We start from the raw sequence: 13,521 nt of genomic DNA, 5'->3' as shown, positions 1-13,521 counted from the left end.
CTAAGCCTGTGTGCCGCAACTACTGAGCCTGTGCTCTAGAGCCCATGAGGCACAACTACTGAGCCCGCAAGCCACAACTACTGAACCCAAGAGCCACAACTACTGAGCCTTTGTGCCACAACTACTGAAGCCCACACACCTAGAGCCTGTGCTCTGCAACAAGAGAAGCCACCCCAATAAGAAGCCCATGCACCACAACAAAGAGTAGCCCCTGCTCGCTGCAACTAGAGGAAAGCCTGTGTGCAGCAACAAAGACCCAATGCAGCCAAAAATAACTAACTAAATAAATTTATTAAAAAAAATAAAGTAATGCTTGCTTTATAGTTTGGATGTAGAGTTCTGGGTTCAGAATTCAGAGTTTTGGATTTATGTTTTCATAATATTCTAGCTTTCAGTATTGCTATGGAAAAGTATTATGCCATTTATGGTATTCATTCTATGTATGTGATCTGGTGTGTTTTGTTTTTACTTCCCTTGTCTCTTTCTCTGAAAGCTCTGAGGGTCTTTATCTCTGCAACTGTAAGATTTAACAGGGACATACCTTGTTTAGGTCTTTTTCATTTTGCTGAGCACTCAGTTGATGCCTCAACCCATAAATGCATCAAGTTTTCTTATTTTATTTCTTGTATAATTTTGTCCCTTTCTATTTTGTTTCTTCCATTCTAGAACCCCTCTGATTTATATTGGACTTTCTGAAGTGATGCTCTAATTAAAAAAAATATTTTCTCATATTATGAGTTAGGGTAAGACTCAAAAGTTTATAAAAGAAAACCCAAAATAATGTAAAAAATTACAAAATAAATTGCAACAGTACCTTTATCTGAAGTGCAGAGGTGGTCATGCCAAGGCTGATATGGTACCTCCAGAATCAAGGGGGAATGAGACAGCTTCTCTTTTTTTGCTTTGCTATTCTTGGAACATAGGTGGCTTCTGTCCTCAGGATTGCCTCATGGCCTTGAATAGCTGCTGGAGCTCCTGGCCACATTCCAGGCAGCAAGAAGGAGAAAGGATGAAGGACAAAAAAGGATTTCCTAACTATCTGTCCTCCTTTTAAGGAACTTTTTCAGAACTCCCACTTAACAATTTCCATTAAATCTCATTGGTTGTAATTTAGTGACACCTAGCTGAAAAGAAAGCTTGGAAATATAGTCTTCTAGGTGAGCATATTGCCACTCTGAACAAAATCTGGGTCCTGCTACTAATGCAGAAGAGAAGAAAGACTCTTGGGTAGGCAATTAATTGTTCCTGCCATTTTTGGTTTTTGTTTGACTTTGAGAGTTATTCTCAACTTTGTCTTCTAAATCTTCTATTGAATTTTTAATTTTAACTATCAAAATTTTAATTTCTAAGAGTTTTACTTGTAATATTATTATTCCTTTTGCATAAAATCTTATTCGTGGTTCATGGAGATAATATTTTTATCTTTCCATGTCACTTTGGAATAGGACAGACCTTGTTTTGTGTGCTAACACTGCTACTTACTAGCTAGGTGACCTTGAGCTGAGGCTTTCAATTTTTAAAAATCAGGATTAGGGGGCTTCCCTGGTGGCGCAGTGGTTGAGAATCTGCCTGCTAATGCAGGGGACACGGGTTCGAGCCCTGGTCTGGGAGGATCCCACATGCCGTGGAGCAACTAGGCCCGTGAGCCACAACTACTGAGCCTGCGCGTCTGGAGCCCGTGCTCCGCAACAAGAGGCCGCGATAGTGAGAGGCCCGCGCACCGCGATGAAGACTGGCCCTACTTTTCTTATTATAAAAAATCTGTATGAACATTTACAATAAACTTAGAAAAAAACAGTAAAATAAAGTTTTTAAGAAATAATTCAAAACAATCACTTTTAAGAGTTTGATATTTTCATTACCTTTTCATGTCAACTAATGTATCTCGTAACCAGATTACAGCTTTGAAAAGTAATATCCCATAAAATAAAAGAGTACTTAAGAGTAGTAGGTACATAGTAGACCCTGAGTTATAAATATAGTGGAATATTAAATATTATACCTAATAACTTTTACCTTGAATTGATTTCTACTTACAGTAACAGAAAGCACTGATACATCTATGTATCCAGGCTGTTGTGTTCAAAGACACCTATTTTTATGATGGCAAATGCAGGTCAGGTTGTAGAATTGTAGAACCCCTCTGATTTATATTGGACTTCTGAAGTGATGCTCTAATTTAAAAAAATATGCTGATATGAACAGATTTTTATTCTTTGTTAAAAAACTGACCTATTAAACATTTTTAAATTAGAATATACATCTGTATAATTTTTTGTATATGCACAAAAAGAAAGTCTGGACAAGAAAGTAGTTTCACAGTAATTGAGTCTGGTGGGTGGAATTAGGAATAGGCAGATGGTAGATGTGGTAGGAAGGACGCTTTACACTGTGTGTTTTTAAAATATTGTAAATTTGTGTAGCATATGACTATATTAACTATTCAAACATTAAATGAATGTATACATATTTACTGTATTTTATCTGATTATAGAATTATTTTAAATTCATATTTGTAAAGAAATAAGATATTTGAAAAGAAATACAGAAAATTAATATGTGAAAGTCACCTATAATCTCATACCCTGGAGATAACTACTGTTAACATTTGATACATTTCTTCCAGTTATACATTCATTATAAACTTGTATTTATATATATTTGCAAAACTGAAATACTCCATGGTAGTGTTTTATATTCTGCTTTTTTCTCCTACTTACTGATTATGTTATTTGTATCTTCCCATGTCTTTGAGAGTGTAATTTATTTAACCATTCCTCCATTATTGACTATTTAGAGGTTGTTTCCAATTTTCACTGTTATAAATAACTTGGAGGTGAAGTGCGTGGTAGGTACATAAAACGTCATGTTCAGCTCTGATTATCTCCTTGAGATATTTCTCCAAGAGAGAAATAATTGTATTAGAAGCTGTGACCATTTGACATTTAATATCATATTAGATATCTATATGTTGAAAGATACTTTTCTTTGTGATAGAATAATACACAGTTTTTTCCTCCAAGGAACATCTGAATGATAAAAATACCATCAAAGCTGTAGAACAGCAGCAGCAAGAGGAAGAAGATGAAAAGATTAGAAAATTTATCAAAGCGAAAAAGCGTCTTACACAAATGGGGAAAGAAAAAGAAGCTGAAACACACAGGTCAGCTTCTAAAATAATTTTTGTGATTAATAAAGTACTGTCTGAAATTATTTTAAATCAGAAGTTGTGATATGAGAGTAGTCTTTAGGAAAAAGGTTTCATTATTTATGTCAGGGCGTTTAGTGACATGGTGATTTCAGCTTGGAGCACATGAGTTGGGGTTCCCTTGGAATATTGATGACATCTGTGTGGTAGGTGGTTGGAAATACTGAAAATCTCTGCTTTAGGAGAGGGGTATGAGCTGGAGATGGCTTCGTGAGCCATTGATGTACAAGTGGGAATTGGAACTGTGGATACAGGTGAGCTCACCTGGGGGAGTAGGTAAGAAGTGAAGGTGACATAGTCCCTAGGGAAATCCATAGTTAAATGTCAAATGGAGAATGAAGGTAATATGAAGACCAAGGAATAGTTCCCAGAGAATGGAGGAAAAGCAGAAAAACAGCACGGGAGGGGGGATGGAGACTCAGTAAGAAGAGAGCAGTCATCAGTGTTAGATCACTAGAGGGATTAAATGAGATTTTAAAAATGAAGCACCCATCAGATTTAGAGGTCATTGCTTACCTTAGTGAGCAGTTTGGGGTGAGGTGAGGTAAGAGACTTACAGTACATCGTGTTTCTGTCTAGACCATGCTTTTCACTTGTGCAAAACCCTCTGATGGCTTTACATCACGCTTAGAGTCTTGACTATGGCCCATAAGGCTCTACATCCATCCTAATTCCCAGCCGACCCCAGCCTCCTCTCTCAAACCTCATCTCTTACTGTTCTCTCCTTCTTTCCCTCTTTGTCACTCACACTGGACTTCTCCTGTACCCTCTTTGGGGAATGCTCACCTCCTTTAACTCTTTCAGATCATTACTCAAATATTGCCTTCTCATTCAGGCCATCCCTATGTTATTTAAAATTACAAGCCCAGGGCTTCCCTGGTGGCGCAGTGGTTGAGAGTCTGCCTGCCAATGCAGGGGACACAGGTTTGTGCCCCGGCCCGGGAGGATCCCACGTGCCGTGGAGCGGCTGGCCCGTGGGCCATGGCTGCTGAGCCTGCGTGTCCGGAGCCTGTGCTCCGCAATGGGAGAGGCCACAACAGTGAGAGGCCCACGTACTGCAAAACAAACAAACAAACAAACAAAACTAATATAGTAAAATTACAAGCCCACACCCGACATTGCTTATCACTTTAACTGCTTTCTTTTTCTTTGTTGAATGATACAGCACTATTTTAATTATTTATTTTGTTTGCTGTCTCTCTACCCCAACTATTGTGAAAGCTCCATGAAAGTAGAGATTTTTAATGTTTTTGTTTACTGTTATGCCCCAGTACCTGGAATAGTCCCTGGCACATAGTAGGTAATCGAAGTATTTAAAATATTGTTTTTGAAAGCCTAGATGAAATGTCACCTTTTCCATGAAGCCTTCCTTTTTTTTCATTTGCCCACATCATTTTCTAGCTTTCTCATGGCATTTATCACTTTTGCCTGCATAGCTATTTACATAATTGTCTTTTCTCCACTTTAGATTGTCATTCCCCTGGGGCATGTGCTGTGTCCTTTCTCATTGTTTCTCCCATGTCGCTTTGCAAATTCACTCAATAATCAGTGAATATGTCACAACTAAATTTAAAAGTATATTTTGCCCAATTTCCTTAATGAAAATGCCCCCATTCCTTTAACAAATATGTAGTTATTGTTTTGTTTTTTAATTCTATTTTTATTTATTTATTTATTTTTGGCTGTGTTGGGTCTTCGTTTCTGTGCGTGGGCTTTCTCTAGTTGCGGAGAGCAGGGGCCACTCTTCATCGCGGTGCGCGGGCCTCTCACTGTCACGGCCTCTCTTGTTGCAGAGCACAAGCTCCAGACACGCAGGCTCAGTAGTTGTGGCTCACGGGCGTAGTTGCTCCGCGGCATGTGGGATCTTCCTAGACCAGGGCTTGAACCTGTGTCTCCTGCATTGGCAGGCAGATTCTCAACCACTGCGCCACCAGGGAAGCCCCTGTAGTTATTGTTGATGATGTGCCAGGCACCATGCTTGGCCCTGAACTAGAGAGAGGACTTACCCTGTCTCTGACCTTGGAAATCTCACAGTGTAAAAGGAGAGTTATTTATTTTCATATAAACAGATGAAGTCAATAAAGTGCTATGAATAAATTGCAGACAGGGCATAGTAACGATGAATTTATTCAGGATTTTGATAGCTTTTTCTGTTTTTGAGGTTAAATTTAAAGAAAGTCCTTTGACTTATTTTTATAATCTATGTGTTCAATATTAGAGCAAGTAGGATAGTCTAATAAAGTATTTAAAAATATTTTTCATGTGGAGAATTTTACACTTTATTTCCTATACACATGCATACACAAGATCATACTATATGCATTATTCCCTTTGGATTTTTAGAATAGACTTTATTCTAAAAATAAAGTATAAAATAAAGTATTAAAAATAATTTCCACTTAATATATGAAAGGAGCGATGGGGCTCCCTTTCAGTCTTGTAAAAGACTATAAAATATCTGACTCTCTAAATAAAGTATATTGGCTCCATAAAAAATCCATTCATGAAGACTTGACAAGTGATGGTTATTTTGTTATAGGCTAATGGAGGAACGGAGAGAAAGAATAAATAACTTCCTGAGTAAACTAATGAAAGAGAAATTTGACAATAAAGATTTGATTATTGCTAGAGATATTGCAGAAACTGAGGCTGAATGGAAAAAAAGAGAAAGAGAAAAGTATGAAAAAAACAAAGCAGAATTAAAAGCAATTGCAGAACATAGAGCTCTTGTGGTAAGCAATTCAATGATGACAAATAAAAATCAAAAAACAAATTTGAGCCCTTTACACTGTAGTTTCTCCTTACTCCCTCCTAATATACTCCCTCTGCCTTCCTGACAAAAACTAGCAGATTTGAAAAACAATGTATAAATTATCTTCCTATAGTCTTGAAATCAGACCATGTTTAATTTCTAACAGAAGATGACATGGTAGACAATTACAAATAAGATCTTTATAGATGCAAAGTAATAATAATCTCTTCTGTTTCAGAAGAGATTTGTTTGCATCTGAAGTGCAAAAAGTTATTCATTTAATATACCTTTCGTTTGAATGTTTTTAAGATAAATCAAGTAAAAATTACCCCATTGTGTTTCTGTATGTCTTAATCCTTCAGAATTTATCTCCTACGTGACTGACTGTCATAAGATATAAATTGGATACTTTATAAACATTGTAGCAATTAATTTTTTACCTTACAAATATTTCCCTACCCTGAGATGGTCTTTTCTGTTCCTGTATTTTTTTAAAACCAGTATCATTCTACTTACGTTTTTATTGTTTCTTGATATTAAGGAAATAGAACAAAATCAAAGTAAACTGGCCACGTGGGAATCAGTCCATGTGTGTCCAATTTTCTGCCCTTGCATTGCTCCTGGCTGACTTTCTGCTTAGAGCTTTCTAACTTTGTGCCTTATTGAAGGCTGTTGGTTGCTAAAAATGGTTTTAATTTTTTCCTTTGCCTTTTATCATCTAGATAAAAAATAAAGAGGAAGAAGAAAGACAAAGAAAAATAGAGGCTAAAGAACAATTGCTAGCTATCCTGAAAGCAGACCAGATTTTCTGGGAACATGAAAAGGAGAAAAAACGGAAAGCTGATAAAGAACGTCGAGAAGTTCAAGATGCCCATATTCAGCAAATGGTAATTATTCCTAAATGTTTATACTTCTTTTAGCAATAAATATGTAATATAGAGTTCTTGATAGTTTTCTGTTTCCTAAAGCAGTTTCCTTTATCAAGTAAGATCAGATGGTCATTATGGTTATGACACAATAAAATGTATTAAAAATGTGAAGAGTTAGTTTTTGTTTTTATGGGTATTGAAGTTCTCACACTAGGTTTATGTCTTTTGCGCAACTATTTATCCTTCTTTAGTTTCTATTGTGTTTTGAAAAATATTTAAGAAAATACAAATGCAAATGGCAGGCCATGATGCTTCCTTTACTTTTTCCCCGTTTAAAACCACTACCCAGAGAATATGTTGATTGGGATCACATAGGTTTCATATTTGAGGTGAGTGGGGGGTCCCAGAGATTTTACAACATGTATGGAGGACCTGGCAACCAATCATTTGTGTCTAAAAACTGTTTTCCAGAATAGCTGTACCATTTTCCATTCCTACCAGCAATGAGTGCAAGGACAAGTTGCCCCACATCTTTGCTAACACTTGTTATTGCCATCCTTTAATTTTTAACTATTCTAGTATAGTGTTATCTCATGGTGTTATTTTGCATTTCCCTAATGACTAAAGATACTGAACATCTTTTCATGTACTTTTTAGTCATTTGTGTGCCTTGTGAAGTGTTTATTTAAATCTTTTGCCAGTTTTTTAGTTGGGTTGCTTTCTTTTTTTATTTTTTATTTTTGGCTGCATTGGGTCTTCATTGCTGCACACGGGCTTTCTCTAGTTGTGGCAAGCGGGTGCTATTCTTCGTTGCAGTGCATGGGCTTCTCATTGCGGTGGCTTCTCTTGTTGCAGAGCACAGGCTCTAGGTGCGTGGGCTTCAGTAGTTGTGGCACACACGCTCAGTAGTTGTGGCTTGTGGGCTGCAGAGCGCAGGCTCAGTAGTTGTGGTGCATGGGCTTAGTTGCTCCGTGGCATGTGGGATCTTCCCGGACCAGGCTCAAACCTGTGTGACCTGCATTGGCAGGCAGATTCTTAACCACTGCACCACCAGGGAAACCCTGGGTTTCTTTCTAATTGTTGAGTTTTAACTTATTTTTTTAATGTGGTGAAATACACATAACATAAAATTTACCATTCAAACCAGGGGTCCCCAACCCCTGGGCCCCAGACTGGTAGTGGTCCGCGGCATGTTAGGAACCGGGCTGCACAGCAGGAGGTGAGCAGTGCGCGAGCGAGCAAAGCTTCATTTGCCACTCCCCATCGCTCCCCATTGCTTGCATTACCACCTGAATCATGGCTCACATTACTGCCTGAACCATACCTCCCCCTCCCGTCCGTGGAAAAATTGTCTTCCACGAAACCGGTCCCTGGTGCCAAAAAGGTTGGGGACCACTGATTCTATTTTTAATCATACAGTCCAAGGGCATTAAGCACATTTACACTGAGGAGCAACTATGAATACTGTCCAACTTCATAACTTTTTCATCATCCTACTTTGAAACTCTGTACCCATTAAACAGTAACTCTCTGTTCCCCTTCCTCCCAGCTCCTGGTAACCAGTGTTCTACTTTTTGTCTCTGTGAATTTGCTTATTCCAGGTACCACATATTAGTGGGATCATACAATATTTGTCCTTTTTTGCCTGTCTTATTTCACTGAGCTTATGTCTTCAAGGTTCATTCATGTTGCTGCACGTGTCAGAGTTTCATTCCTTATTAATGCTGAATAATATTCCATTGTACATATATACCACAATTTGTTTATCCTTACATCCATCAATAGATATTTGGGTTTTTCCCATTTTTTGGCTATTGCAAATAATGCTTCTGCACATTGGTATATCTGTTTGAGTCCCTGTTTTCAATTCTTTTGCTTATATACCCACAAGTGGAATTGCTGGATCATATGGTAATTATATGTTTAAGTTTTTTCAGAACCACCATACTGTTTTCTACAGCAACTGTACCATTAACATTCTGACCAGCAAAGTTCAAGGGTTCCAGTTTCTCCAAATTCTCAACATTTTCTGTGTTTGTTGTTGCTTATCATAATGGATTTGAAATGGTATCTTATTGTGGTTTTCATTTGCATTTCCCTCATGATTAGTGATGTTGAGCCTCTTTTCATATGCTTATTCAGTCTGAAGACTTCCTTTAGCACATTTTATAGCACAGGTGGGCTAGCAATAAATTCTTTCAGTTAATGTTTTTCTGGAGATGTCTTTATCTTGCCTTTTCATTGGATATGAAATTATTGGATATCATTTGTTTCAGCCTTTTGAATGTTTGTTCCAGTGTCTTCTGGCCTTCACTGTTTATGACTAGAAATCTGCTATCAATCATAGTTTGTCCCCTATATGTGATGTGTCATTTTTCTCTTGAAATTGAAGTTTTTTCTTCATTTTTGGCTTCCTGCAGATTGACTATGATGCATTTTCCTTGAGTTTTTTCTATTTGGGATTTGTGGTGCCTCTTGGATGTGCTAGTTAATGTCACCAAATGTGGGGAGTTTTCTGTTATTTCTTCAAATATTTTTCCTGCTTCTTTATCCTTTTTTCTTCAGGGACCCAATTTGCACATACACAGAGACATCTGATATTATACCAGAAACCTCTGACAATTCTGATCATTTTTAGTCAATATTTTTCTCTTTGTTCCTCAGATGGGACAGTTTCTATTGATCTACCTTCAGATTCACTGATTCTGATGTTGAGCTCATCTAGTGAATTTATCAATTATTGAACTTTCAACCCTACAGTTTTCATTTGGTTCTTTATATTTTTTATATTGTTTCTATTTATCTGATTAGATTGCCACTTCACTCATTCTGAGCATATTTCCTTTAATTCACTGGATATATTCATAACTGCTTTGAAATCTAATTGCTAAAGTCAATACGTAGTTTCATTCAAAGTTTTTGTTTCCTGGGAATAATGTAACACGTTTCTATTTCTTTGCAGGTCTAGTAATTTTTGGTTGAAAACTTGACATTTTATAGAATATGTTGTAGATTGTTTTGTTCTGAGAGTTGTTGCTTTTTTAGTAGGCAACTGCTTTCCCTGGACACAAGCTATGAAATCTGTTTTCACCACGGAAGGTAGCCTCTGATGTCTTTGCTCTCTTTTATTTTTTAAAGCCTCGACTCCTAGGGTTCCTCACTGTACTGGTGTTGACAGTCATCCAATAATATGGGTAGAGTTTATGTTCAGACACCTTCAGCCAGTAATGTTTTTACTCCTACCCCTGCTATGCACGCTGTGGGCAGGTTGAGGGTGGTAGTCCAAAGAACACTAAATTCATAATTTCTCCCAGGCTTTTTTTGCCAGGCTCCTGAGGTATCCTGTGTGAATGTGTTTTATCAATTAGTCAGGGATGTCTGTAAATTTTATCATTTCAACTCTTCTGTCTCATTCCAGAATCTCCCCCTTCAATTTCTAGCTGCTTTGCGACTCAACCCAAATAGAATCTGACATCATTATCCAGTTAAATTGCAAGTTTTCACCTCCTGAGCTGGAGGAATAGCAATGCCCTCCAAAGAATGCCCGAAACTTGCGGTTCTTACCTCCTGATTGATTTAGTAGCAGTTTTTCATGAAAAAACACTTCTCAAGTAGTTGCCTGTACGTGGTCACTTACCAGTGCTCTGAAATGGTTGATTTTAATAATTTTTAATAATAAACTTGTTTTCTGTGGAGAATAATTGGCCAACCTCCTCATGTGGCCATTATCAGAAGTAGGATCTGCCATATTATTTTGAAGCAAATTCCAGATATCATATCATTTTATCAATGTATATTTCAGTATCTTCTCTCTAAAGCTCAGGGACTCTTTAGAAATTAACATAATCACAATTCTGTTAAAACATCTAAAACAATTAACATTCAAAAATATAAAACAACATTCAGCATTTAAATTTCCCCCAGATTGTCTCATGAATATTTTTAGTTTTTGTTTGAGGATGAAACAGGATCCATATATTCTATTTGGTTGACTGATATGTCTTTCAAGTTTCTTTTAACCTATAACTCCTCCTCCACCCCCATCCTCTGTTTTTGTCTTAGGTTCTCCCTCCTTGTCTCCATTATGTTTATCTTGCAATTTATTTGTTGAAGGAACAGGGTTTCTTATCTTTTAGAATTATTATAGTCTGCATTTTGCTGATTGGATCTCTGCAGGGTAGTATTGTTCCTCACATTTCATGTAAAATCTAGTTTAGGTCAGATTCAGGTTCAATTTTTTGATGAAAACTCCTCATAACTGGTGTTGTGTATTTCCATTAGAAGGCATGTAATGACTGTTGTCTCACTTTGTGATACAAACAGCCTTTGATGATTGTTACCTAGATTTAATTCATCAGGTGGAAAAATGTTAGTATTTTCTGCTTCCTTCTCATCGATTTGCTGAAGTTTTCAAAGAAATTTTCATGATCAGCAGTTTCTCTGCAGTACAATTTTAAAAGAAAAGACAGGATATTTGATTCTTTAACTGCATTTTCGAGTTTTCAAAATAATTAGCTCTCTAGCATCCTCCAAAGGTATTTGTTACTTTACCCCCATGTGTTATAATTTTTAGGATTTTAAGTTTCTTTACAAATCTGTATTTATGCTTAATGTATATAAAGTTTAAGGTACCAGTCATGTATTCCATTATGGTTACCTTTCCTTCCATTCTCATTTCTTTTCTGTACTTCAAATATTTCTCCCTGTTCCCTCAATATCTTTCTACAAATCTGCTACCAAACCAATACAGTATATCCCAACTGCTCCTTGTTAAGATCCCAAATTACAGCATTTTACCATTGATGAGATAGTTCTTAGTCTCTCTGATTTTTTCCTAGTTATTGAATATCATTTTCTATTTTTCAAACTCCTAGTATCCTATCCCCTATTCAACATATAGCATGAAAGCCTGTTTTGAAACATAGCACTAACAAAAATTTGCTATTTTGTATTCATATGGTTGTTTTATTTCCTCACAAATTTCAATTCCTGGTAGATATATCAGGTTTAAGCTACTATTTTACGCTGAAGTGTTGGTTACTGAGTTTGAAATATATTTTCATGAATACTATATTCATAAGTAGACAAAATCTTAATTTTTGATAAACTCAGCATTTCTTAAAATGCTTCTGAGAAGACACAAGGAAAAGGTGTCAACCAAAACTTTATAGAAATCTTAAAAAACCCATTAGTCACCTCATATAAGCAGTTAAAAGAACAATCGTTTTGTAAATTATAAAGTTAAAAGAAAAAAATTATGGAATGTTAGTAAACTGGCTTTTGGTAGGTAGATTGCCTATTTCTACCTAGCTCCAACATTGATAAATGTCACTTGTTCCAACTTCAAATTCTTAGGAAAGAGAATGTAACTGGTTTAACCACGTAATTCAGATATTCATTGCTGACTTAATCTTATGTGGCCGAGTCACATGGTATATCTGGCTGATTTGGGACAGTGGGTTTGGGTGCATTCCTTCAGAATAGTGGATGGATGGGGACAGCGATTGATTATGTCTTCTACACTTGTCAAAGTACACATCCTCTAAATGGTAGAAACGGGATTTTAAACTTGGTTATTTGATTTTTAATTTCATGCTGCATTGTTTGAAGATGTACCATCACATAATGCTGAGCCACTACTTTGAACATGATACTGTTGTGAGAAGCATGGGAGAATTTATGAAATAAATTATAGTATATAGTTGTTAAGTCAGGACTTGTCAAATATCGAGTTTAGAAAGCTCTATCTGCAACTTCAAATGCTACATATATTTAGAAAATTGATTTTTTTTTTTACTAATACAAAGTGTATTTTTTCTTTCCTTCCCAAATAGGCCAAAAATAAATTTAATGCACTGCAAGCAAAACAAGCAGAATTAGAGTACTGCAGACTTACTGAAGCTCTTGTGGCTGAAAAAGAGAAGGAATTTCAGGATTATGCCAGAGAAGTAATTGAATCTGAGTCTGAATCAACAAACAAGTATATTTATCCTCTTGTAAAAGCCGTACAGGAAGGACCTGGAGGTGGTCGTGGGCCAGTTTTTGTGGACAGAGGTGTATTAAGACCCAGCTATCAGGCAAATGATATCACTGGAGTCCAGCTCCCTTTTTATACCTCTCAGGGATCAAAATATAATAATTTTCAAAAGTCTAAGGGAAGGCTAGGTTTTACATGGTAGAAAAAAGTTTATTTTTAAGAAGACTAAGTCATAGCTCATATTATGAGCTACAAATTCAAGTGAATTATATGCTTATAATTTGTTAATAAAGCTGCTTTTCATAAGTACAATTATGTCTGATCTGATTCTTCCCCATTCAAGATTAAGTCAGATTCCAGTTTTTATTTTGATAAAACACATACACAACCAAATGTATAATTTTAGCCATTTAAGAATATTCAGTGGCATTAAGTATATTCATAATATTGTACAACCTGCACCTATTAGTACACAACTGCTCTGATCTGCTAATTTGATAAAAGAAACCATAGCTAAAATTTGTGGCAAAGATGTAAACTGGAACTAGGACGTTTTGGGTATTGAGAGGACTTGGTGGGGTGGGGGAAGTGTAAAAATTATGAATCCACACTTAAAAAAGAAACACAGTACTAGGTTAGGAAGTATGTTTAGGAAAGAAACCTAGAAAGCAATGAAAATAGAAAAAGCACATTGAAACTAAAAGTATTTTAATAA

The 13,521-nt window shown here is 36.3% G+C and overlaps 1 protein-coding gene across 1 annotated transcript in view; it reads left to right on the top strand.

Moving 5' to 3' along the window:
* The window catches only part of CFAP210 (cilia and flagella associated protein 210), a 35,694-nt gene extending 22,610 nt beyond the window's left edge, over positions 1-13,084 (top strand). Inside the window, exons 6-9 of the mRNA XM_024754579.1 lie at positions 3,024-3,163; positions 5,748-5,940; positions 6,683-6,847; positions 12,664-13,084. Coding sequence (XP_024610347.1) covers positions 3,024-3,163; positions 5,748-5,940; positions 6,683-6,847; positions 12,664-13,008 — 843 coding nt within the window. The 3' untranslated portion in view covers positions 13,009-13,084. The remainder of the gene's footprint in view (positions 1-3,023; positions 3,164-5,747; positions 5,941-6,682; positions 6,848-12,663) is intronic.
* The last annotated feature ends 437 nt before the right edge of the window (positions 13,085-13,521 follow it).

Source organism: Neophocaena asiaeorientalis, unplaced genomic scaffold (assembly GCF_003031525.2).
Source record: "Neophocaena asiaeorientalis asiaeorientalis breed wild unplaced genomic scaffold, Neophocaena_asiaeorientalis_V1.1 scaffold1238, whole genome shotgun sequence".
NCBI classification, from domain to species: domain Eukaryota; kingdom Metazoa; phylum Chordata; class Mammalia; order Artiodactyla; family Phocoenidae; genus Neophocaena; species Neophocaena asiaeorientalis.
This window is presented reverse-complemented; position numbering and strand designations above follow the sequence as displayed.